Raw genomic sequence first — 24,729 nt, 5'->3', positions numbered from 1 at the left:
CCCTGAAAAGAAGAAGGCGTCCTCCCACCCTGAAAAGATTTCCAGGTGGGGGGTGACCCGTCATTTAGAGGAAAACCTGTGAGAGCGGGATCCAGAGGTCTTTGAGGGACGTCGCTTTGGTCCCAGTGAGGTGCTGGTCTGGAGGATGGTTTTCTCCTTTCCCTGGGGATGGACGAAGGGTCTTGCTGGGAGGAAGTCCCGGAAGAAGAGAAAGGTCAAAAGGAGCAGAAGGTCTAGGGCCCTTTCCTATTAAAGGGACGTTTAGGCTTAGACTGAGGAAGGAAAGTACTCTGCCCCCCGGTGGCATCCGAAATTATTTGGTCCAATCTGGACCCGAAGAGCCTGGATCCTTGAAATACCAGGCTTGTGAGATTTTTTAGAGGTAGGATACGGCATATGACAATGATATTGCTGCTTGCTCTGGCGGAACAGCCAGCCGCAACCAAAGAAGCGGCCAGAAGATATTTGCCAGCGTGAGCTATCTGATCCGCCAAATCCGAGTTCTTCTGAAGGAGCTGCAGCTACAATGCCCTAGCAGAGGAACTTAGCCCAGGCAGAAATAGACTTCGCCACCCAGGTGGAAGCGAAGCTAGGGCAGAGGGAAGCACCGGTCACTTCAAAGGCCGATTTGGCTAAAGATTCATTCTGCCTGTATGTGGCGTCCTTGAGAGATGGGAGGGACAGAACTGTCTTTGAGGCTAGGTGAGAAATCGGAGGGTCCATCTTTGGAGACTCTGCCCATTTACCTGAAGGTCTGGGCTGAAGGGATATAGTATGTCTAACTGTATCCTTCCGGGGAAGCGCTTTTCTGGGTGCTCCCAGTGCTTGGCCATGGTCGATTCGAAATCTTTATAATGGGAAAGGTCCGGGGAGGACGTTTTACCCGTTTGAAGGAGACGGAGTGTTCTGGAGTGGGAACCTCGTCCTCTTTTAGCTTAAGGGTTTGAGTGATAGCTAGAATAAGGCTATCAACCATGCCTTGTACCTTGGAAGTCCGGTCTGAATCAGAGTTGGACCCAGACTAGAAATCCAGTTCAGACCCAAACGCCGCCTCCGAGGAGGGAAAATGGGGAGAAAGGGGCAACCTGGAAATGGTAGAGGGACCCAGAGAACGGGATGAGGAGCTAGAGAGTCCGCTTTCTAGATTCTTTTCTCGATCAGTCCCTGCGAAAGTTGTTGTCAGGTGCGTGCGAATCACCCCGTGAGGCATTCGGAGCACTAGTGGCCGCAGATACATTCGCAAGACGTTCCAGAGTCTGAACGAGGGGACATGGATACTTTTGTCAGGTCCGAGACCGACAGACATGGCAACAGCCCACCCCAGAGGGAGGGGTGAGCTCTCATCCCGGGTATTAGAGCGCTCCTGTGGGGCAGACATGGTGGAAGGACTGTAGGATGGGCAGTGGGGGGACGGCTGAACTGAGGACCACTTTCTCTTGCAGCGGGCACAGGCATAATAAATTACGGTGGGCTTAGAGGGAGGACAGAAAAGACTGCCAGAGCTATACTGCTGAGGGGTGCTATGGCGCAATAGGAACAAGAAAGGGGAGCAGGGCAGAGCCTATCCGATGCCAAAGAAGGTGCAGCCGAAGACCAATGGTTCCAGTGTCCCCCTTTCAGATGTCTGCAGAGTACGGTCTGTGTGGCGCAGGAAGAGCACGAGGAGGAATGCAGCAGGAGCACGGGGGTTAAGAAGGCCGCGTACCACGCTGAGCTGCACGATGCGATGGTGGGCGTGGCCAAGTACAGGGAGAAGAGAAAGGCTGAATGCGGTTGTCTGGAGCGTCGGAGGGGGCGTGGCCAGTGAGAAGAGCTGCTGGCCTGCAGAAGAGGCACAGCAATTGAAGCCGGAAGGCATGTCCCCGCCTCTGACAGGCTCGAGAGCAGCGCGCACAGAGCAGGGGGCGTGGCCGGGGGGGCAAACGGGAGGGGTGTCCACGCAGGAACTCCATGACAGGGGCGAAGAGGAAAGATGGCATGTGGAAAGAAGAAAGGGCGGTCTGTGATCGTTCTGCCTGGGACATGGGGGGGGAGGCATACATACCAGCCACAAGGATGTGGAGGATCGCTGTACAACAGGGATCCTCCTTCCCGCACCAACTTCGGATGGTGCAGAAGACGGCGTCAACCCCTTACAAGAAGGGGGAGACCATCGCTGGTGTCCATAGTCTTCCTCTCAGCCCTCTCCGAGGAGAGGGGTGAGGAGGGGAAAAGGCAAGGAACTGGCCACCATAAATCACCCTGAGACACCCCTGAAGGTGACAGAGGATAAGGTCCTGCCTGCGGGTCTGAGAGTGGGCAATGTGGGTGACACCACACTGTTCTCTCAGTCGCATACATGTGGGAAAACAGGGTGAGACTTTACACCCTGTTACTCTGAGGATGAAGAACCTGGAAAACAAAGGAGAAATAGTAATAAAACATAACAGGGTACCCGAAAGAGAAAAAACTGCTGATCTGGGATCAGATCCAAGTCCGCCTCCTACAGACACTAAGCTTAAACTGAGTAGCCTAGTGCCTGTCGGTGGGTGTATACTGCTGGGGAGGAGCTATTTTTTCCTTTTGCCTAGTGTCAGCGCCTCCTAGTGACAGCAGTATACACCCATGGTTATCTGTGTCCCCCAATAAAGCGATAATGAAAAGGAGATTAAGTGTTACAAACTCATCATCAGATTGTAATAACGAGCTCACAGACATTCTCAGTTAACTCATTCTGCAGTTAATAGACAGCACAGCGGCTATAAAAGGCAAACTGTGCCTTTTTTTTTATTATAAAGAACAAGAAAAAAAAAAAAAAAGATATATAGGCTTAGGCTTAATTACATGCACTACAAGTCTTTTTCACATGTGCTGTCAATGGGAGGAATAGGGCTAAGTGACAGCACATGTGAAAAAGACTTGGGTATACTAATAGATCACAGACTGAATATGAGTCAACAGTGTGATGCAGCAGCAAAAAAGGCAAATGCAATTCTAGGATGTATTAACAGAAGCATACAGTCTAGATCATGTGAAGTCATTATTTCCCTCTACTCCTCTTTGGTCAGACCTCATCTGGAATATTGTGTCCAATTTTGGGCACCACATTTTAAAAAAGACATCAACAAACTGGAGCAAGTTCAGAAAAGAGCGACCAGAATGGTGACCGGTCTGCAAACCCTGTCTTATGAGGAAAGGTTGCAGGATTTGGGAATGTTTAGTTTGCAAAAGAGAAGACTGAGAGGAGACTTAATAGCTGTCTACAAATATCTAAAGGGCTGTCACATTGTAGAAGGATCAACTTTATTCTCATTTGCACAAGGAAAGACTAGAAGCAATGGGATGAAGCTGAATGGGAGGAGACACAGATTAGATATTAGAAAAAACTTTTTGACAGTTAGAGTGATCAATGAGTGGAACAGGCTGCCACGAGAAGTGGTGAGTTCTCCTTCAATGGAAGTCTTCAAACAGAGGCTGGACAGACATCTAACTGGGATGATTTAGCGAATCCTGCTTTGAGCAGGGGGTTGGACCAGATGGCCCAGGAGGTCCCTTCCAACTCTACGATTCTATGATTCTATGATTCTAAAGTTCCGAAAAAAAATGTGTCCAGAGGTGGACAACCCTGATAAAGTTATTCGCCATTGCTAGGAAGGGCACGTGAAAGGTGCAAGTGTCAAGCATGATGTATTTGGTACATTCAAGGCAGGGTTCAGCAGACCTCCAGCAATCAGGGGGATAAGTTAACATTTTGGTATAACCCTTTAAATGATAACAGATTTTGCCAGTAACCACCACTAGGAGGCATTTACAGTGTTCAGACTAATACAGCCAGCACTGAATTTTACAGATGTTTTGGGAGAACGCTCCAGGCATTCACAAGAATAACTGTGCACATTATACTCTGTTTAGGATCACAGTGGGGGTCCTGTAAGCCCTGACATCATACAGTGGGGTCCTGTAAGCTCTGATATCCATATCCCTCTTTATGATATATAAACAAGAGTTGCCCTTTAACAACAGCTCCTTTAAAACGCTTCCCGGTTCCCATCCATACAACCCCGTACCTTCTCAATCTTAGATTTGGCAATGAGCTCCTCAATGAGCTCTTTCCGAGTTTTCGGCTTTTCAGGTTCCTCCTCCTTTGGCTCAGAAGTGGCTTTCTTTCTTAGCAATCCACCGCCTCCAAAATGTGCAGCCGTTAATTCAGCTGTGGGGGGGGGGTACAAAAGTAAAAGAAATAAGAATCTAGTTACATACTGCTATTGTTAAAAGAACCATCTCAGAAGAAACATTTAGGATGTGTCAGTAACAAGAGCCGTTGCAGAGCTCTGACTGCTGTGACTCGGTCTAGTCACTTTACACTTGGAAGGAATATAGGAATTTTACTTCCAAGTGTAAATTTCAGACCTCAAGGTCCTATCAGCTGAATGGCAATGCACCAATTGGCAGGAATTACCTTGAATGAGCTCCTACTATTACTGGTGCCTTATTATTATTAAATGGCAACTCTGTAACCCCCCTTTCATCCAATGATAATGTACATCATGACCAGTGGGTCATTCCTGAAAAATCATCATACTATTACACGCAATTGTGGTGGTGCCAGCTGAAAAGTGCAGACGACATCCCGCTGTAGCAGCTGTGATCAGAGATAACTCAAATCCCAGATGTTAAATCATGTAGATGCCACGGGAAGCAGCCAACACAGCACCTAAACAGTGTACGGCTTCTTCTGTCACCCAAATATTGCCTCCATGTTATGATCATGGGGTCCCCGATGGGTAGTAATGGCTGACTGGAGTCTTAAAAGACTAGTAAACCACTGACCAGCAACAAAACATGAGAATATTAACACAGTGATTTCAAGATGCAGAATCAGAATTACTGGCAGTAAATATATCCTACCAGACAATGCCCCCCGCTCCTCTGTGTCACTATCACTGTCCACAGGGTCGTTCATCTTTTCCAGTGCTGCCAGAGACTGGCCATAGTGAGTGAGTTCCTCCTCCTCGTTCAGATTGTACACAGTTTTCTTGGTAGCATGTTTCTATTAAAAAGAAAAAAAAATAAAACTGATCAGAAAATAAATGTTTCAACCAAGGAAAAGTTGACCAATCAAGGACACTAGTTTTATTGCATTCTCCCTACCCGATGGCGGACGTCAACTTTATGCAACTCCTTACCTTTCGCTCTAAAGCAAATCTCTTCACCATCTTCTCCTCCGGAGTCAGTTTGGTGTCATATTCCCCAAATCGTTTGTCACTGAACATGTTGGTCTTTCCTCTTCGCTGATATTCTTTAAGAAGAGTATCCTTACGCTGGAAAAAAAAAAAATAACACCACGATGTAAATGTTATGAACTTGGCTGCAAAAAGAAAGTGAGAATCAATCATGACTGGTCAGCTTCTGCATTTCCTCTTTTTCATAATCTATCATTTTTGACAAGTTTCTGTCTTACCATTTTGTTAATATAAACAAGTTGCCTGGGATTTAAATAAAAAATAAAAAATTAATGTTAGTGCCGGGAAGTCAATCAAATAAAAATATACTTCTGGATGGTTCAACCAGTAAAGAATGTCAGTGCTGGAGCCACAAGAAACTGAACATGAAAGTATTGTTTTTTTTTCTTTTATGGCAGCCTTGCATTAATTTATTAACATCCCAGATAAATCCTATAAACCAGTATGAGCCAGAGGAGTAAGCAGTGGCACATCCATGTTCAGCACTGGCCACGACTACCCCATGTAATACAAGTCTGCCAACAGGGGAGCTGCTCATACAGATCCGCGCCCGATTATGCCATAAAGCGTTGGATGCCTCCCGCTTACATTTCCACATACCCTACCAGAGCCTGGGGACTGGGGGTTGTTGTCATTCTGACAGATCCATTACAAGGCAGACACCAGTAACTCCCAGCAGACCCCACTGACTTATAAGGGGTTCCGTTGGGTTTAGCCATGATGTGCATTATTTTAAGTGAATAAATATGTGATACCTATGTGATATGTATGGTGTGTGCATGAAGAAGATAGGTGTCCAGATTCCAGATTAGGTGATCACGAGTCTTATTGTTCACTTTTTGCATTTAATTCAGCACAGTTTAAGATGGCTGAAGTGGTTGACCGCTACATGACCTGATAAAAGCATGGGGGTTTTGGTGAAAAAACAATTATACAGCGCCTGCTTGACATGAGCTGATTACAAGCTCAAGAATTAACCACGCAGGCGCCAAGCAGATAGCTGAAAGGGTTGACCACTACATGACCTGATAAGAGTATGGAGGTTTTGGTGTAAAACAATTATACGGTGCATGTATGACATGAGCTGATTACGCACCCAAGAATTAATCATGCAGGCGTCAAACGTAAACATGTTATGTGAGTATTACTTACAAAAAGTGTACTGCACATGACTGAACTGATATCTGATCGTAAACAGCATATAACAAAGGGGGTTCTCACTGATGAGCAGGGACATTCCAGGAGATTTTATGGAGGCATAACTTCTGTGATGATGAGCTGCTGGATATTTCTCCTTCTCACTAGTCGAGTCCCCCGATAGAGGAGTGATGCTGCAATATCTGGTAATATATATTGATGCTTACTTTCTCTATGTTATAGATGATGATGATGATTGTGTAATGTTAGACTATCACTGCTATAATTCATGTGCCTATAATACATATATTGGACTATTATATTAATAAACTATAAATTGTTTTACCGATATAAAGACCTAGTAGTCTTCTTGCCTAATTAGGATATTAGTGAGCGCTACGTACGTAAGGGGCTTGCCCCTCTTAAGGTGAAAACTCGGTAAGACATAAATTGGCGTAGTCGGCAGGATATTTTTTTTTTTTTTCCCCCCCTAAAATGTTTAAGAAACGAAAGGAAAAGCAGGAGGATGTTGTGGATGTGCCCGGTTGGACTGAGGCACCGTATAATATATTGGCACATGAATTGAGCAGTTCTGGACTAGCAGAACAGTGGTCTAGTAAGCTTAAAGGTAGTGAACCCACTGATGTTGTTAAAGTACTCAGGGGTGATGTAGAGTCTTTAGGACGGCGTATGTGGATTTGTTTTCCCTGCAAAGGCAGGTGATGCAGATAACCCCTCGATGCTGTTTAGTTACTCGAGGTTTTCCCTGCAAAGGCAGGTGATGCAGTCAACCCAGGATGTTGTTAATGTACTCAGGGGTGTCCCCGCCAAGGCGGGTGATGTTGTGTCGCTTGGGCGACGAACTTGGATTCTGCTCAGTGCATATCGCGCGATGCATGAGCGGAATCAACAAATGCAGAGGAAGTGCTCTCAATTGGAACAAAAAGTTGCAGAGCTAGGAGGGCAGAAAGTGGTGCTGGATTGCAATACCCGTCTGCTCAAAGATAAGTTGGCACATTACCAGAGTGTAGCAGAGAAAGCTGCTATCATAGTTGCTCAAAATAAATATCGCAAGAGAAGAGGAAAAATTAATAAAGAAAAAGTATTCCCACAAAATTCAAAGGTCCAAAAATTAAAATTGCCGGACTAGGAGGACAAGTAATCACCGGAGTACAAACACAAGTTGCTTTGAAAATAGGAAACCTACCGATAAGAAATTACCGTATTTTAGTAGTACCCATTCCGGAATATATATTGGGAATTGATGTTTTAAAAGGAATGACTTTAAATTTATCGGCTGGAAAATTCTCCTTTGGAGTAAAAAGGGCAGAAATACAAATGAGACCTGTAACGGTAGGAAAAGTAAAAATGCCCCCTGTACATATCCCTCCTGCTACCAAAATGGTGGCAATGAAACAGTATCGAATACCAGGGGGACACAAAGAGATTACTGAAACAATTAAAAATCTGGTGGACGCAGGAGTCATGCGTACCACTACTACTGCATGGAATAATCCAGTCTGGCCAGTTAAAAAGAGTGATGGCTCCTGGCGTATGACAGTAGATTACAGGGAATTGAACAAATGTACCCCTCCATTAACAGCTGCAGTGCCAGATACTATCACTATAATAGAAAATATACAGAGTCATAATGGAACTTGGTATGCAGTGATTGATTTGGCTAATGCCTTCTCTACAATTCCAATAGAGGAAAAGGCGCAGGATCAATTTGCTTTTACCTGGTTAGGTCGACAGTATACCATGACCAGATTGCCTCAAGGATGGCTTCATAGCCCTACTATTTGTCACCGGACGGTGGCAGAACATCTAGATCAGTTCTCCTTGCCCTCAGATATGCAAATTTCACACTATATTGATGATATAATGATACAAGGAAATGAGGAGCAGGCAGTGAAATTACAATTGGAAAAACTTTTGGTGCATATGAGGAGCAAAGGATGGGAAATAAATGAAGCAAAGGTCCAAGGACCGGCTCAAGTTGTAAAATTTCTTGGAATACAATGGAATAAAGGACATAGGGAAATTTTACCAAAAAAATAAAACAGAAGATTATTAATTTCCCTACTCCCAAGTCTAAGCAAGAGACTCAATCTTATATTGGGCTATTTGGATTTTGATGACAGCATATACCTCATTTAGGACAGATGCTGTCCCCTTTGTATAAAGTTACGAGGAAGAAATATGAATTCCATTGGGGGGAAGAACAACAAACTGCTTTTGAGATGGTGAAAGAGGCCATACAACAAGCTGTAGATTTATGGCCAATGGCAGCGGGGAGTGTAGAATTGCATGTATCAGTACAAAATATGTATGCAAATTGGTCATTATGGCAAAAACAAGGGGGAAAAAGAGTCCCCTAAGGATTTTGGAATCGAAAACTCCCTGATGCTGGAGAAAAGTATACTCCATTAGAACAACAATTGCTAGCTTGTTATTGGGCATTGGTAGAAACAGAACAGCTAACTTTAGGACATGAAGTCTTATTAAGACCAGCAATACCTATAATGCAATGGGTATTGCCTAACCCTAAAACCAATAGGGTAGAATATGCATAGGAACAAAGTATCATGAAATGGAAATGGTACATTTCTGAAAGGGCAAAGAAAGGAGAAGGCGGGATCGCCTCCCTCCATGAGAAAATAGCTGAAATAGGGGAAGAAATCAAATCCCCTGTGAAACCAACTGTCCTGGAAGAGTCCCCTGTAAAATGGGGAAAATCTTATGAAGATTTAACAGAACAACAACAGCAACATGCTTGGTTCACTGATGGGTCAGCTCGATATGTTAATGGCAAGCGACACTGGAAGAGTGTGGCTTATAACCCGAAACTAGAAAAACATTTGGTTATGGAAGGTCACGGTAAAGGTAGCCAATATGCAGAATTATATGCTATCTTTCTGGCATTGAGTTTTGAACAAGGGAAAGAGTGTCACCTTTTCACAGACTCATGGTCTGTGGCTAATGGTCTTGCAACTTGGATGATGGGATGGAAGAAATATGGTTGGTTAATACATGGTAAGGAAGTGTGGAGAGAAAAGAGGTGTGGGAATTTATAGAAGAAATGGTTCAAATCACACTTACTACTGTTTTTCATGTTGATGCACATATGCCTGCTGACTCACTTGATCGTTTGTTTAATTCTGAAGCAGATAAAGCCACCGCTATTAGACAGACTTCTGAGGTTGATCAAGAAAAAGAAAAATGGCTGCAAGGTACAGCTGTTTGGGCGCACAACAAGAGTGGACACCTTGGAGAAAAAGCCACTTACAGGTGGGCCCAAGAAAGAGGTGTTCCACTAACCATGGACATTATAAAACAAGTCATTGCACAGTGTCCAGTATGTCAACATTCACAAAGAAGGGAAGTTCCACATACAGTAATGGGACACATAGCTCGAGGGCAATTACCAGCTCAAATTTGGCAAATGGATTTTATTGGTCCACTTACTGAGAGTAGGGGATGTAAATATGTCTGCACAGCAGTAGATAACTACTCAGGACTTATGATAGGATTCCCTTGCAAAGCAGCCACACAATGGAGCACATTACGTACATTAGAGATTATCACACAATACTATGGTGTTCCACTGCAGATACAGACTGACAATGGGTCACACTTCACTGGTCAACAGATAAAGGATTATGCTAATGAGCATAATGTCCAATGGGTATATCATATGCCTTACTATCCCCAAGCTGCAGGGTTAGTGGAAAGGATGAATGGACTCTTGAAGTCTACTCTGAAAAAGATACACAATATGGAAGGAGAATATGGCCAGTGGAGAGACAATCTAAGTGAGGCTTTACAAATTATTAACAATAGGCCAATCACTGATTCCATGACACCATTGATGAGAATGCTGACACCCAATCTTACCATACACGAAACTCATATTGTACATACAATTACTTGGTGGAAGATGAATCAAGAGGCTAAAATACATGAAAGAGCAACTCCCCTATCTGCGGGATTGGATCTCAGTGCAATAGAAGTGACTATTGTACCTCCAGGTAAGACTGTTCCTATACTAACAGGATTGGGATGTCAAATGCCTAAAGGACATTATGGTCAGTTGGCAACTAGGTCTAGTTTTGCTTTAAGAGGGGCCATAGTGGTGGGAGGAGTAATTGATGCTGATTATCAAGGAGAAATCAAAGTTATTATGTCCAATTTAGGACAAAAGCCCCTAGTTATTTCCAAAGGACAAAAGATGGCTCAAATGTTGGTAATACCTATTAGTTTAGATCAAGCCATCGAAGGACAAGCTCCACTAGAACTCTCCTTACGGGGGGATAAAGCATTTGGGTCATCAGATGTGACCAATGTAGGAGCTAGAATTTGGGTACAGAGTCCTCAAGGACCGCCATCGGCGGCTGAAGTTATTGCTGTGGGCAAGGATCGTACTTTGCTAATCATGAGACCAGGAGTGGAAAAATGGGAATATGTTCCCCAGGAAAAATGTTATTTGCGTGAATAAATTTTTTCTCTTTCCTTTTCTCCCTTTAACAGATATTTCTGGGAATATGTGGAATTATTGGAATCCTTGGAAGCGAGTGTTTGGTGAAAGTTGAAGGATGGACACCGGGTACTCAAATCCAAAGTCAAAACACCAGTCGGATAAGGTGGTTGTGGAAGAAAAGCACAAAAGAACGAAAACAAGAGGATTTTATTTGCCCAGAAGGACAGAACTGTAACATAGCTAATGTAACAGTGGAAGGATATGTATGGATAGGCCCCCGTGGGACCACCTTATTTCAAGTAGCATATATGTTACACAATATGCACGGAACTGTGAATATTACCGCTAAGGTGAACTTAACATGTTGTAACGCCGGTGGGGGTTTTGAGTCTTTGTCTTCAACTCAACAAACACGGATCTATAAGAATTGCACCCCCACCATTGGAAGTGGAACAGAATTAGTATTCAATATTAGTGTCCTACAGACTTTACTTTGTCATAATGCTACTAGTATAACAAATAGAGGTACTTGGGCACAAAGTATAACGTTTGTTAATATGAATTCGTCAAAAACGGAACCGGGACATATGAAGAGGATCCCCTCGTCCTGTGTAAAGACTGGGACTCAATCACAAAAGACTGTAGTAACAGCTATAATGATATTTCCATCTAATGTTCTCTGCCCTATAAGACAAAAAAGGGCATGGTATGATACGTTGCTGGGGGGAGTGGGAACTGTTACTGGGACTTTGAATTCTTTTGATATTGAAACGCTAGCAAATCGCATGAGTAAAGCAGGTGCAGGAATACAAGATGTTTTAACTTTACAAGGTAAATGGATGCCTACAATATGGCACCCACTGACACAAGCTTGGCAAGCAGATAAATTTTTACTAGATATGCAGAATATTTCAAATTCTTTTATATTCAAGGAAGGATCAAATATTAGTGCGATACTTAATTGGACTATGTGTACAATGCAGGCTATTTATCAGATGCAGCAGAAGGCAACAATGCAGACTCGTCTTATGACAGGAAATGAATGGGTATGGAGGACTATGTTTAATAACACAATTCCTGGAGTTTCATGGCTTAAAATTGAAGCTCCCAAAATGGTTTGCAATGACACAGTATGTCAAGGGATATTGAATATATATAATGTAACCAACCAGCAAGTAATGTGTAGATATGTAGTTTTACCACTATTATTGGGACCCCCAGGGGATCAATAGTTGTGGATGCCTAAAATGAATGGCTTATATATTGATGACAATAATCGCACGCATGATTTAAGCTTATGTGAAGACACATTAGAAGGTAAAATTTGTAGGTTGCATTCTGCTGTATACGAACCATGTTTGCTACAAGAGACTGTGAATATTTGTGAGTTCACCATTCTACCAATATCCTACAAGATGTTGGTGGAGATAGGTTCACAAGAAATTTGTGTAATAACTGATGTCCCTATTGTTCCTGGGATGAAAGTTCCTTACGTGGGGTGTTTACAGAATGTTTCCGCTTTACAGTGGGAAGACCAAACCTTCCTTCTCACTCATGACCGGGAAGTACAGAAAACAGTGCAGTGGCAACCGACCAAGTTGCAGATAAACAACTGGGAATTGAATATGACCCGGCTCAGGAATATTATGGAGGCATCTGAAGAAGGGAATAGAATAATTCAAATGTTAAATAAAACAATACAATATCATGTTGTTAGTACCACCATAGTGGCAGGGAAAATTGTTAAAATGGGTTCGGCAATTGCTGATACCACTTCTCATCATTGGTATGATATTTTCATGGGTCATTCTCCTTCGGCTTAAAGGATGTTAAATTGGATCATTCACCCAGTGTTGGTGCTTGTCCTTGTAGTAATAATTCTATCCATATGGAATTGCTACATGGCATACAAAATCTTCTGTAGGAAACCAAAAGTGCTGATGGTAACCTATAGAAGTGGAAAATAATTCCCGTGATCAAGGACCGATTGTGATACATATGTGATATGTATGGTGTGTGCATGAAGAAGATAGGTATCCAGATTCCAGATTAGGTGATCACGAGTCTTGTTGTCCACTTTTTGCATTTAATTCAGCACAAGTAGAGAAGAGCTGAACTTGACCGATACATGACCTGTTAGGAACACGGTGGGTTGAGTGATAAACAACCGCAATGCGCCTGCGTAACACGAGCTGGCCACGAGCTCAAAGATTAACCACGCAGGCGCCAAGCATTACTTGCAGAAAGTACTGCACATGGTTGAACTGATATCTGATAATAAACAATATAAAACAAAGGGGACTTTCATTGGGAGGGAGGAACGTTTCCAGGAGGCTTTATGGACGCATAACTTCTGTGATGTGTTAGCTGGATGTTTCCTCTTTAACCCGTCGAAGTCCCCCGAGGGAAGAGTGATGCTACAATATCCGGTAAAAAAAATGAATTGATGCTTACTTTTCTCTATTTTATAGATGATGATAATGATCAATGTAATGTTAGACTAGTGCTGCTATAATTCATGTGCCTATAACACACATATCAAAGTGTTACCTAAGTCATTAATTACTTAAATGTTTTCTCATTACTAATAAAATATAAATTGTTTTACCGAAATAAAGACCTAGAAGTCTTTTTGCCTAATTAGTATATTAGTGAGCGATGTAAGTAAGGGGCTTGCCCCTCTCAAAGTGAAAATTCGGTAAGACAGCTGCACGTGTACGAGGTGTGCGGAGCAGAGCCGCATGTGTACGAGGTGTGCGGAGTGGAGTCGCGTGTGTACGAGGTGTATGGAGCGGAGCCGCGTTTGTACAAGGTGTATGGAGTGGAGCCGCACGTGTATGAGGTGTACGGAGCGGCGCCCCGTGTGTATGAGGTGTACAAGGTGTACGGAGCCACGTGTGTTAAAGGTGTGGGGAGCGGCGCCGCATGTGTACGAGGTATACGGAGAGGAGCGCATGTGTACGAAGTGTACGGAGCGAAGCCGCATGTGTACGGGGTGTACAGAACGGAGCCGCATGTGTACGAGGTGTACAGAGCGGAACAGTGCGTTTATCGGGTGTACGGAGCAGAGCCTCGCGTGTACAGGGCATACAGAGCAGAGTCGTGTGTGTATGGAGCAGAGCCGTGCGTGTACGTGGTGTACGGAGCGGAGCCACGTGTGTATGAGGTGTATGGAGCGGAGTCGTGTGTGTACTCCGTGTACGGAGTGGAGGCGCGTGTGTACTTGGTGTATGGAGCGGAGACGTGCGGAGTGGAGCCATATGTGTACTGGATGTATGGAGCGGAGCCAAGTGTGTACGAGGCATACAAAGTGGGTGTTTCCCACGGACACAGGAGTACACGGCGGAGCCCCAAGGAGCACTTTAAAACTCGCACATGACGTTCCACCGGAACGTGATGTGCTGGAAGCTGACCGGAAATGAGGTAATTTCATGAGGAGATTATGACGGAACCAGGAATGCTTCAGGTCCATCACCGTGTCTTCCTCTGACAGCGCGGACAGCAGGATCACCTTGGAATCAGGGATGCCAGCCATGTGAGCGGATCATGATATATCCTGTACCGGGAAGCTCAGGTGGGCACTTCAATGGGAGTCGGGCTGCTATGGTATCTTTATAGAATCTCTTTCTTTCTCTGTTTCTTTATTTCTCTGCTCTTTCTTTCTCGCTGTTTCTTTCTCATTCTCTGTTCTGTCTTTCCCTCTCTAATCTTTCTTTCTTCTCTTTCTTTCTCTCTGTACTTTCTTTCTTTACTTCTTTCTTCTCAGTCTCTCTCTGTTCTTTCTTTCCCCTCTTTCTTTCTCTGTTCTTTCTTTCATTTCTTCCCCTCTTTCTCTCTATCACTCTGTTCTTTCTTTACCCCTTTCTTTCTTTTTCTCTTTGTTCTTTCTTTCTTTTTTCCTTTCTTTCTTTTTCTTTCTCTCTCTCTATTCTTTCTTTCCGCTCTCTTTCTTTTGCTCTCCCTCTGTTCTTTTTTTCTGTCCCCTCTTTCTTTCTCTCTCTGTTCTTTCTTTCCCCTCTTTCTTTCTCTCTCTGTTCTCTCTGTTCTTTTTTCTTTCCCCTCTTTCCTTCTCTCTGTTCTTTCTTTCTCTCTGTTTTTCTGTCCCCGCTTTTTTCTCTGTGTTCTTTCTTTCTCTCTCCTTTTTCTCTGTTCTTTCTTTATTTCTCCTTTTTATTTTTCTGTTCTTTCTTTCTTTCTCCTTTCTTTCTCTCTCTCTGTTCTTACTTTCGCCTCTTTCTTTCTCTGTTTTCTTCTTTCTCTCTCTGTTCTTTCTTTCTCTCTTGCTCTCCTTTCTTTCTCTCTCTATTTTCTTTTTTGTCTCTCTGTTTTCTTTCTTTCTTTTCCTTAGTACCAGTCAGTGTGCCCACAGTACCAGCCACTGTGCCCATAATGCCAGCCATTATGTCCCTAATAGTCAGTGTGATCAGCAGTGCTAAATGGGTGTGACTGGGTGTGGACATGGGTGTGACTAGTCATGAAATGGGTGTGGTCGGGGGCATCGCCTAAAATTTGAGGCAGCGCACAGCCTTTGTCCCTCTTTCCCTTCTTCAAAAGTTGGGAGGTATGCTAGAGCATTGCTGGAGATATTGAGTTGGCGATGTGAGCCAGGGCTGTTTTACTCTGTTAGGAGGTTTTGAGGGTGAGGGTCACTACTTGGTCCAATGTGCTTCTGAAAGTGTCATTGTAGTGATATATATACAGATCAGGACACGGCAAAGAGGAGATTAGGGACAGTGATGGCTTGTAGATTTCTGAATGTGTGGTAGGTAGGAATGTGCTGGGGTGGGTGAGGATTTCTGAGGTGAAGGAGAGTGAAGGAGAGGAGAGTAGTTAGAGAGGGGAAGAGTTATCTAGGTAGGAGTTTGAACAGACCCGGACAATGGGTGTAACTAGAGCCTGGTGTAGTCTGTTAGGCTGTGTGTATAGTCTTTTTGTGGAGTTTTGAGAGCAGTAACTCAAATTATTTTAGGATTTTTTTTTTTGTTTCAGCTCCAAAATCCCCAAAAAAAAGTGTGTGCGCATTAACTTTCATCAGTAAGGCTTTCAGAAATTTTTGTAGTGAACCCCACCCCCCACCCCATACACACCAGAGATGTCAGCTGAGTGATTGACTGAGCGCTTCTGTGTTGTCTATGAGAGAGCCATTGCCAAATGGCTTTGGTCTGGATAACCTGATCGGAGAAATCGGCTGATTTCAGAAACATGGTCTTAGTCATGCTGTTAAACAGAGTGACAGAGAATTCTGGGGTAACATAAAACCCTGCCAGAGAAGATCTGTAAGATTCTGGAGTTTCTACGGAGTGCCTGTGAGGACGTTGATTACTTCTGTGTACCCAAGTCTTCTGGGGTGCTGAGAATGATGGCCACTCCCTCAGTCTTGATCCTCTGGACCACCCTAGAGATCAGTGTTAAGATAGGTAACGGGTATGGGGGGAGCGAGACCAAGGAATTACTAAAGCATCACTGCCAATTGCTAGCTTGATGTGTGATCTGGCGATCACATGACTTGTGACTTAGACTGGACTCTATCAGGTTTATGTCGGGAAACGCTCAAAGGAGCCACAGCATGGGGGACTAAATGGTTCAGGGATCACTCGCCGACGGCGGGACCCTCTCTACTGAGAAAATCGGCGGCCCAGATCTCCACTCTTGGGATGTGCAGTGCCAAGATCATAACCGAATCCGGTGCACTTCTGACAATATTGCTTGATGTCAGGTTCTTCCTTGAAGGTTCATCTCTGGTGGCTCTTGAGGACCGGAGTTGGGGAACACTGCCCTATGTGGTTTTCCCTATGTTGGGATATTGGAATTTTCATATGTGCTGCATATCGTCTATACGACTTAACTTCTCTGTAGACGTTTTTTCGAATTTTCTCTAAAAAAGGGTATTTACCCAGTGGTCTGTCTTTTGCAGCATGTAAGTATTTTTTGACTACGAGATAAGTTTAATTAAAGCTGCGTTTCTTACATTATTTTTGACTCTGAGATAAGCCCTGAATTTTGGGGATATATACTATAAGTTTACAGCACTTTAGCACTTTTTTATGAGTCAAATACAGCAAAAATGCCAATATCAGTCCGAAATGACAAATATTTATCATCCAAATTTATAGTATATAGCAGCAAAAGAGATAAAATATAACTTTTAATACAACAACTTAAAAGTACCAAAAATAATAATAGTGTCACCCACAAGTGAATTTAAGATGAGATGCAAAATAAATGGGTGATCCTCAAAGGATAATTGCAAGCAACCAAACGCATCACACCGGGATATAGAATGTGATTGATAAATCAGATAACAATCTATATAATGGATACAGCATAAATAGTTAGCACAATGCTATAGCGAATTGCACATGTATGCACATATATATTTCATAGGCTAGACCAACAGGTTCATAGCCTTCCATAGATGAGATTTCAAAAAAAGGGAACAATCTCACCGGTTTATGCAGACGGTCAGGAGTCATCAGGGATACTCTGTATACCTACAGGAAGGTACAGGAAAGATGTATATCTTTGTACCGTGTTAGCCAGTGGATAGAAAAATATTCAGGATTGAGAGTCCTCAGTAGTTGATACCTTTTAATGGCTAACTGAAAAGATGGTAACACATTGCAAGCTTTCGAGACTACTCAGGTCTCTTCATCAGGCTAGACTAATAGCGATGGGAGGACAATACCCTGTCAGTTCCCTTACATGCTAACCATTAACTGATCCCCAGGCTCCTGCCCTTACAAAGGCAGTCCACAGCAAGCCCTATATTGCACATGCCCTGCACTTTCCCTATAAGGAGCGTCCCAACACGTTTCATCCAAGTAACTCTTCAGGGGACTAACTTGTTTAAAGTGCCATAGTACTATAGCTAAGAGACATACATCCTCCCGCTCTCTATACTATCTGCTGTCTGCAGGGAGCGGAAGGAAGAGGGCATATATAAACTGTGTTCCAAATTATTATGCAAAAAGAGTTTAGGAGTGATAAGGGTAGAATTTTTTTGTTTGTCATTTAAACTCATTGATGGTGATGTGTGTCAGGGCTCTTTATATCACTGAAAGCAATTGCAGATACCTGTGCAAATTAGTTTGGAAGGTGTGTCCAAATAAAGGCAAGACTACTTAAGAAGACTGTTCCACATTATTATGCAGCCTACATTTTTTGACAAAATGGGAAAGAAAAAGGATGTGTCAGCTGCTGAGAAGCAACAAATTGTGGAGTATTTAGGTCAAGGCATGACTACAATCAACATTGCCAAGACACTTCATCGTGATCATCGCACAATCAAGAAGTATGTTGCTGATTCCCAGCACACACGTGTGCGTGCTGATAAGGAAAGATTGAGGACTCTTTCCAACAGGCAATTGCGTCAGGTTAAAAGAGCAGCTGCAAAAATGCCTTGTCATAGCAGCAGACAAGTTTTTGAAGCTGCTGGTGCCTCCAACGTCCCCTGAACAACAAGATACAGGGTCCTTCAGAGGTTTGCAGCTGTGCATAAGCCATCCTGTCGACCACCTCGATCCACTGCACACAAGCAGAAACGGCTCCAGTGGGCCAAACGATACATGAAGACTGACTTCCAAACTGTTTTGTTCACCGATGAGTGCCGTGCAATGCTCGATGGTCCAGATGGATGGAGTGGAGGATGGCTGGTTGATGGACACCCCATGAAAACACGGCTAAGGCGCCAACAAGGAGGAGGTAGAGTAATGTTTTGGGCTGGAATCATGGGGAGAGAGATTGTCAGCCCCTTTAGGATCCCTGAAGGGGTAAAGATGAACTCCATAATCTATGTGGAGTTTCTAAAACAGCACTTCCTGCCATGGTTCAAGAGGAAGAACCGTGCTTTCCAAAGCAAGATCATTTTCATGCATGATAATGCACCATCTCATGCTGCAAATAACACATCTGCATCTCTGGCTGCTATGGGCATAAAAGAGGACAAACTTTTGGTGTGGCCACCATCTTCCCCTGACCTCAACCCCATTGAGAATCTCTGGAGCATCATCAAAAGGAGTGTCTATAATGGCAGGAGGCAGTTCACATCTAAGCCACAGCTCTGGGAGGGGATTCTGTCCACATGCAAAACAATTGAAGCAGAAACCATCCAAAAACTGACAAATTCAATGGACGAGAGAGTTCAGAAGCTTCTTTCCAACAAGGGGTCCTTTGTGCAAATGTAACATCACCGAGAATAAAGTTTTGACTTGAAAACTGTTTGATTTCATTTTGTAATAAGCTGATAATGCTGATAATTTCACAATTGACCATTTTTTTGTTCAAAATAAAAATAAAAAGGTTGAAAACTCTGCTGTGCATAATAATTTGGAACATGCATTTTGAGTGTTTCTTATTTTTAAAAATATACTGTTTTCATAGGCAGTTTGTTCAAAAACATTGCAATTATACTAGAATATTAGATGACTTGAAAATAACAATGACTGCAATTCATATAGGTAATTTAGAGAGAATATGAGGAAATATTTTTTGCATAATAATTTGGAACACAGTGTATATCATTATGTTAATCCACACATATTGCCGCAATTAATTAGCGCATATATGTTCAATCATACCTGGCATACCAGTCATCCCCCATTATATGGTTTAACTTTCCCAGGGCACGCGCCATGATTCGCGCTAAAAACGCCCCCCAATGACATCACTGGAAAAAAGTCCCATGTGTAATGAGCGGATGAAGCCCCATTTCCGGTGGAATCAAAAAATGGTGAATGCCCCACTTCCGGTATCCAGCCACATACACAGACGGCACACTTCCGCTTCACAGGACACATTCATACCTGGCGTGTCAAACATACCACGTAAGGCGACCTAACTCAAACAGGGCGCGTGCGTCATAGTTTGCGCTAAACACCGCCTCAGTAAACTCCCTGGAACCGATGTCGCCCCACTTCCAGTGAAAGCAAGATGGTAGATGCCCCACTTCCGGTGAAATCCATCGGCGAAATGGCGCCACACTTCCGGTTAGCGGGGCACACATCCTGCCCCACTTCCGAGGATGCGGCGCCGCCCCCAGCATCGCCATCAAAGAAACGCTGAAGAAATAACATTTCAAAACAGCGAAAAAGGGACATATATAGATAATGTAAAATAAGTTGAAAATTTGGCAGCAATAACCAATCATAAATAAAGGCACCGGAGAGGACCAATGATTCACCCCATATAAATATATATATATATATATATATATATATATATATATATATATATATATATAAAGGCGCAATATTGGAGCGTATCCAAGTATCAAGAATGGAAATAGCGTCCGACTAGCCCCGCACCATTTTGCTTCATCCGCTCATTACACATGGGACTTTTTTCCAGTGATGTCATTGGGGGGCGTTTTTAGCGCGAATCATGGCGCGCGCCCTGAGAAAGTTAAACCATATAATGGGGGATGACTGGTATGCCAGGTATGATTGAACATATATGCCTTAATTAATTGCGGCAATATGTGTGGATTAACATAATGATATATATATGCCCTCTTCCTTCCGCTCCCTGCAGACAGCAGATAGCATAGAGAGCGGGAGGATGTATGTCTCTTAGCTATAGCACTATGGCACTTCAAACAAGTTAGTCCCCTGAAGAGTTACTTGGATGAAACGCGTTGGGCGCTCCTTATAGGGAAAGTGCAGGGCATGTGCAATATAGGGCTAGCTGTGGACTGCCCTTGTAAGGGCAGGAGCCTGGGGATCAGTTAATGGTTAGCATGTAAGGGAACTGACAGGGTATTGTCCTCCCATCGCTACGTTCCTGTAGGTATACAGAGTATCCCTGGTGACTCCTGACCGTCTGCATAAACCGGTGAGATAGTTCCCTTTTTTTGAAATATGGAAGGCTATGAACCTGTTGGTCTAGCCTATGAAATATATATGTGCATACATGTGCAATTGGCTATAGCATTGTGCTATTTATGCTGTATCCATTATATAGATTGTTATCTGATTTATCAGTCACATTCTATATCCCTGTGTGATGCGTTTGGGTGCTTGCAATTATCCTTTGAGGATCACCCATTTATTTAGCATCTCATCTTAAATTCACTTGTGGGTGACACTATTATTATTTTTGGTACTTTTAAGTTGTTGTATTAAAAGTTATATTTTATCTCTTTTGCTGCTATACACTTTTTTATGAGACGGAGTGTCTCTCCACTTAAGGATTTTTCGGTATTATATGTATGTGTGTGTGTTTTCTTTGTGTATCCTGTTTTTGTATACGTAGGGTTGTTTAGCGCGTTATTAGGGACACAGACGTTGAGTGTGGGTGCCACATCGTCAACAACTAGGTTGCCAACCTCCGCAGTCAAGAAGGCCTTTATTTTTGCCCCCTTTCTTATATTGTATACGCACTTTGATATTGATTTTGTATACTGCTATTTGGCCCTTGACCCCCTGGTATTCAGTATCTTCCTATTGTGATGTTTTAATTATTGCATTAAAAGGTAAATTTTAGGGGTTATTTTCTGTGCTTTTTGGTTTGCGACTCGCAGGGTCAGACATAGCCAGGGACTCCCCAAGTTGAAATGGGCTGTCCGGTCAAGACAGCGCTGGCCCCGAGAATTGTAATTTAATCACAGAGAGGAAAAAAGCACAAGATTATACACTACCGTTCAAAAGTTTAGGGTCACTTAGATATTTCTTTATTTTTGAAAGAAAAGGACAGTTTTTTCCAATTAAACTAACATTAAATGATTCAGAAATACACTCTATACATTTTTAATGTGGTAAATGAGTATTCTAGCTGCAAACGTCTGGTTTGTAATGCAATATCTTCATAGGTGTATAGAGGCCCATTTCCAACAACCATCACTCCAGTGTCCTTATGGTACTTTGTGTTTGCTAGCTGTGTAAGAAGGCTAATGGATGGTTACAATACCCTTGTGCAAGTATTTTAGCACAGCTGAAAACGGTTTGGCTGATTAGAGAAGCTATAAACCAGACCTTCCTTTGAGCTAGTTGAGAATCTGGAACATTACATTTGTTGGTTCCATTCAACTCTGAAAATGGCCTGAAAAAAAAAACTATCATGTGAAACTTGACAGTCTATTCTTGGTCTTAGAAATGAAGGCTATTCCATGTGAGAAATTGTCAAGAAACTGAAGAGTCCCTACAACAGTGTATACTACTCCCTTCAGTGGAGAGCACAAACAGGCTCTAACCAGAGTAGAAAGAGAAGTGGGAGGCCCCGCTGCACAAGTGAGCAACAAGACAAGTACAGTAGAGTCTGTAGTTTGAGAAATCGACGCCTCACAGATCCTCAACTGGCAGCTTTATTATATAGTCCACGCAAAACACCAATGTCAACGTCTACAGTGAAGAGGCATCTCCGGGATGCTGGCCTTCAGGGCAGAGTGGCAAAGAAAAAGCCATATCTGAGACTGGCTAATAAAAGGAAAATATTAATATGGGCAAAAGAACACAGACATTGGACAGAGGAAGATTGGAAAAAAGTGTTATGGAAAGACGAATCCAAGTTTGAGGTGTTTGGATCACACAGAAGAACATTTGTGAGACACAGAACAACAGAAAAGATGCTGGAAGAGTGCCTGACGCCATCTGTCAAGCATGGTGGAGGTAATGTGATGGTCTGGGGTTGCTTTGGTGCTGGTAAAGTGGGAAATTGTAGAATGGCTATCACTCCATTTTGCAACGCCATGCCAGACCCTGTGAACAGCGCTTGATTGGAGCCAATTTCATCCTACAACAGGACAATGACCCAAAGCATACCTCCAAATTATGCAAGAACTATTTAGGGAAGAAGCAGGCAGCTGGTATTCTATCTGCAATGGAGTGGCCAGCTCAGTCACCATATCTCAACCCCATTGGTAAGGTATGGTATGCAAAAAGTGCCCATCAAGCCAAACCAACATGTGTTAGGGACTTCTGGAAGCATGGGGTGAAATTTCTCCAGATTAACTCAGCAAACTAACTGCTAGAATGCCAAAGGTCTGCAATGCTGTAATTGCTGCAAAGGGAGCATTCCTTGATGAAAGCAAAGTTTGAAGGAGAAAATTATTATTTCAAATAAAAATCTTTTTTTCGAACCTTGTCAATGTCTGGACTAGATTTTAAATTCATTTGGCAACTCATTTGATTAATAAAAGTATGAGTTTTCATGGAAAACACAAAATTGTCTGGGTGACCCCAAACTTTTGAACGGTAGTGTAACTCTAAATACTGAGAAAGGATACAATCTTTGCTGGAGAAGACTCGTTTGCGTGATTTTCGGACATCGGATCCAAGGCTGAAGTGCTCTTGGCTGCAGCTTGATAAGAACAAAGTGCATCCAATTTCTGGAAGAAAGAAGTACAGAAACAGACAAAGATCTGAGATCTCGATAGACCCCTTGGGCTTCACAATGAACAGCCATAAGGGTCATTGTAAAAGTAGGACCTGACTCACTGAATAGTGGACAGAGCACTAGACACGCTGCTGCTATTAGTCATGTTGGGTCTAACTACTGGCTAGTGAGTAACGCAGCTGTGGTTAAGGCCTCTTTCACACTTCAGTCTTTTGACGTGTCGAAATCCGCCGTTTAGAAAAAAACGGATCCGCCTTTTTTTGCGGAATCCGTTTTTTTTTCTCATAGACTTGCAATAGCGACGGACGAATGTCCGTTGCATCTGTCATTCGACGGATCCGTCGGAATTTCATCTTCCGTCGTCTGGAGTAGACGGACTTTGTAACTTTTTTTGTCTGTTTTGAAAAGACGGATCGCGACGGATCCTGCGCCATCCATCGTCGGCTAGAATGGAAGCCTATGGGCGCAGTGACGGATTCAGTCTTTTGAAAGTGAGCATGCCCGGAAGACTTTCTCTCTTTATTTTAACCCCTACGGCTACATTTTCCATTCTGCAATAAAAAAATAATCTCTCTCTTCCTTATCCATTAAATTCCAAAAGCTGCAGCTTTGACGGATCTGGTGCATCAGTTTTTTGCCAATCTTCACTGGATCCGTTTTTTCACACTTTGACGGATTTTGACTGACGCCAAAAGACTGAAGTGTGAAACTGGCCTGTCGATGGAGATCCTGACCTGTTGGATAATTCTTGGCAAATCGTATTCACAGGATGGAGGACCAGGCCCTTGGGTCGTAATCGTAATCAAGGTTGGGTTACGTGGTAGATAGAGATGGAGTCTGATTCGCTGGATAGCGGGCAGAGCATTAGGACCACTGCTGCAAGCGATCATATGGTACGACTGACTTACTGGATAGCAGAGAGAGCACTTACATTTGCTGCTGCGATCGTACATGTGGTAGATGGCAGATGGTGCATCCGACTCACTGGATGGCATAGGGATGTCCGGGGATCTCCACTCACCTGCCGCTGGTATGTTCATAGGCATTTTCATAAAATTATTTTTACAGCATTGCATTGGCACAGGCCAGTATGTACTTGGGTATAAGTTGCTGCGCAGTCTTTCATACTTGTATGCCATTTTTTTGGCTCATGATTAAATTATATTGTAGGACGTTGTAGTCACTTATTAATATTCAATTTGCCGATTCATTCGTCTTGTTAAATTTGTTACCATTGCGGTTAGGCTATATATTTTTTGTGGATTTCCTGTGGCTGGTTTGTCCCTCTTTTCTTCAATTCAGCACCTTTTCTTGATATGTGTTTTTAGTTATTGTTAATAAAGAACATTTTTAGTGTATACTAGCTGAAGAGCTCAGCGCTGCCCGGGCATAGTAACTAACTATGGTTAGTTATAACAAATTTTTATTATCCTCCATCCCATAGTCCTGTGCCCATATACCCATCACACATCCCATAGGCCAGAGTCCATATACCCATCATACATATCCTCCATCCCATAGTCGAGTGCCCATATACCCATCACACATCCTCCATCCCATAGT

At 43.1% G+C, this 24,729-nt stretch overlaps 1 protein-coding gene across 1 annotated transcript in view; it reads right to left on the bottom strand.

Annotated features, from left to right (window-relative positions):
• Positions 1–24,729, bottom strand: part of LOC141088482 (nucleolar protein 14-like) — a 397,129-nt gene that overhangs the window by 40,064 nt on the left and 332,336 nt on the right. Inside the window, exons 3-5 of the mRNA XM_073574573.1 lie at positions 5,166–5,300; positions 4,888–5,029; positions 4,047–4,189 (exon numbers count right to left, since the gene is read on the bottom strand). Of these exons, the coding sequence (XP_073430674.1) occupies positions 4,047–4,189; positions 4,888–5,029; positions 5,166–5,252 (372 nt within the window). The 5' untranslated portion in view covers positions 5,253–5,300. The remainder of the gene's footprint in view (positions 1–4,046; positions 4,190–4,887; positions 5,030–5,165; positions 5,301–24,729) is intronic.

Source organism: Dendrobates tinctorius, unplaced genomic scaffold (genome assembly GCF_039654945.1).
Source record: "Dendrobates tinctorius isolate UK_male_01 unplaced genomic scaffold, ASM3965494v1 ptg000039l, whole genome shotgun sequence".
Taxonomy (NCBI): Eukaryota; Metazoa; Chordata; class Amphibia; order Anura; family Dendrobatidae; genus Dendrobates; species Dendrobates tinctorius.
Note: the sequence above shows the minus strand (reverse complement) of the source record. Positions and strands in the feature narration are given on the sequence as shown.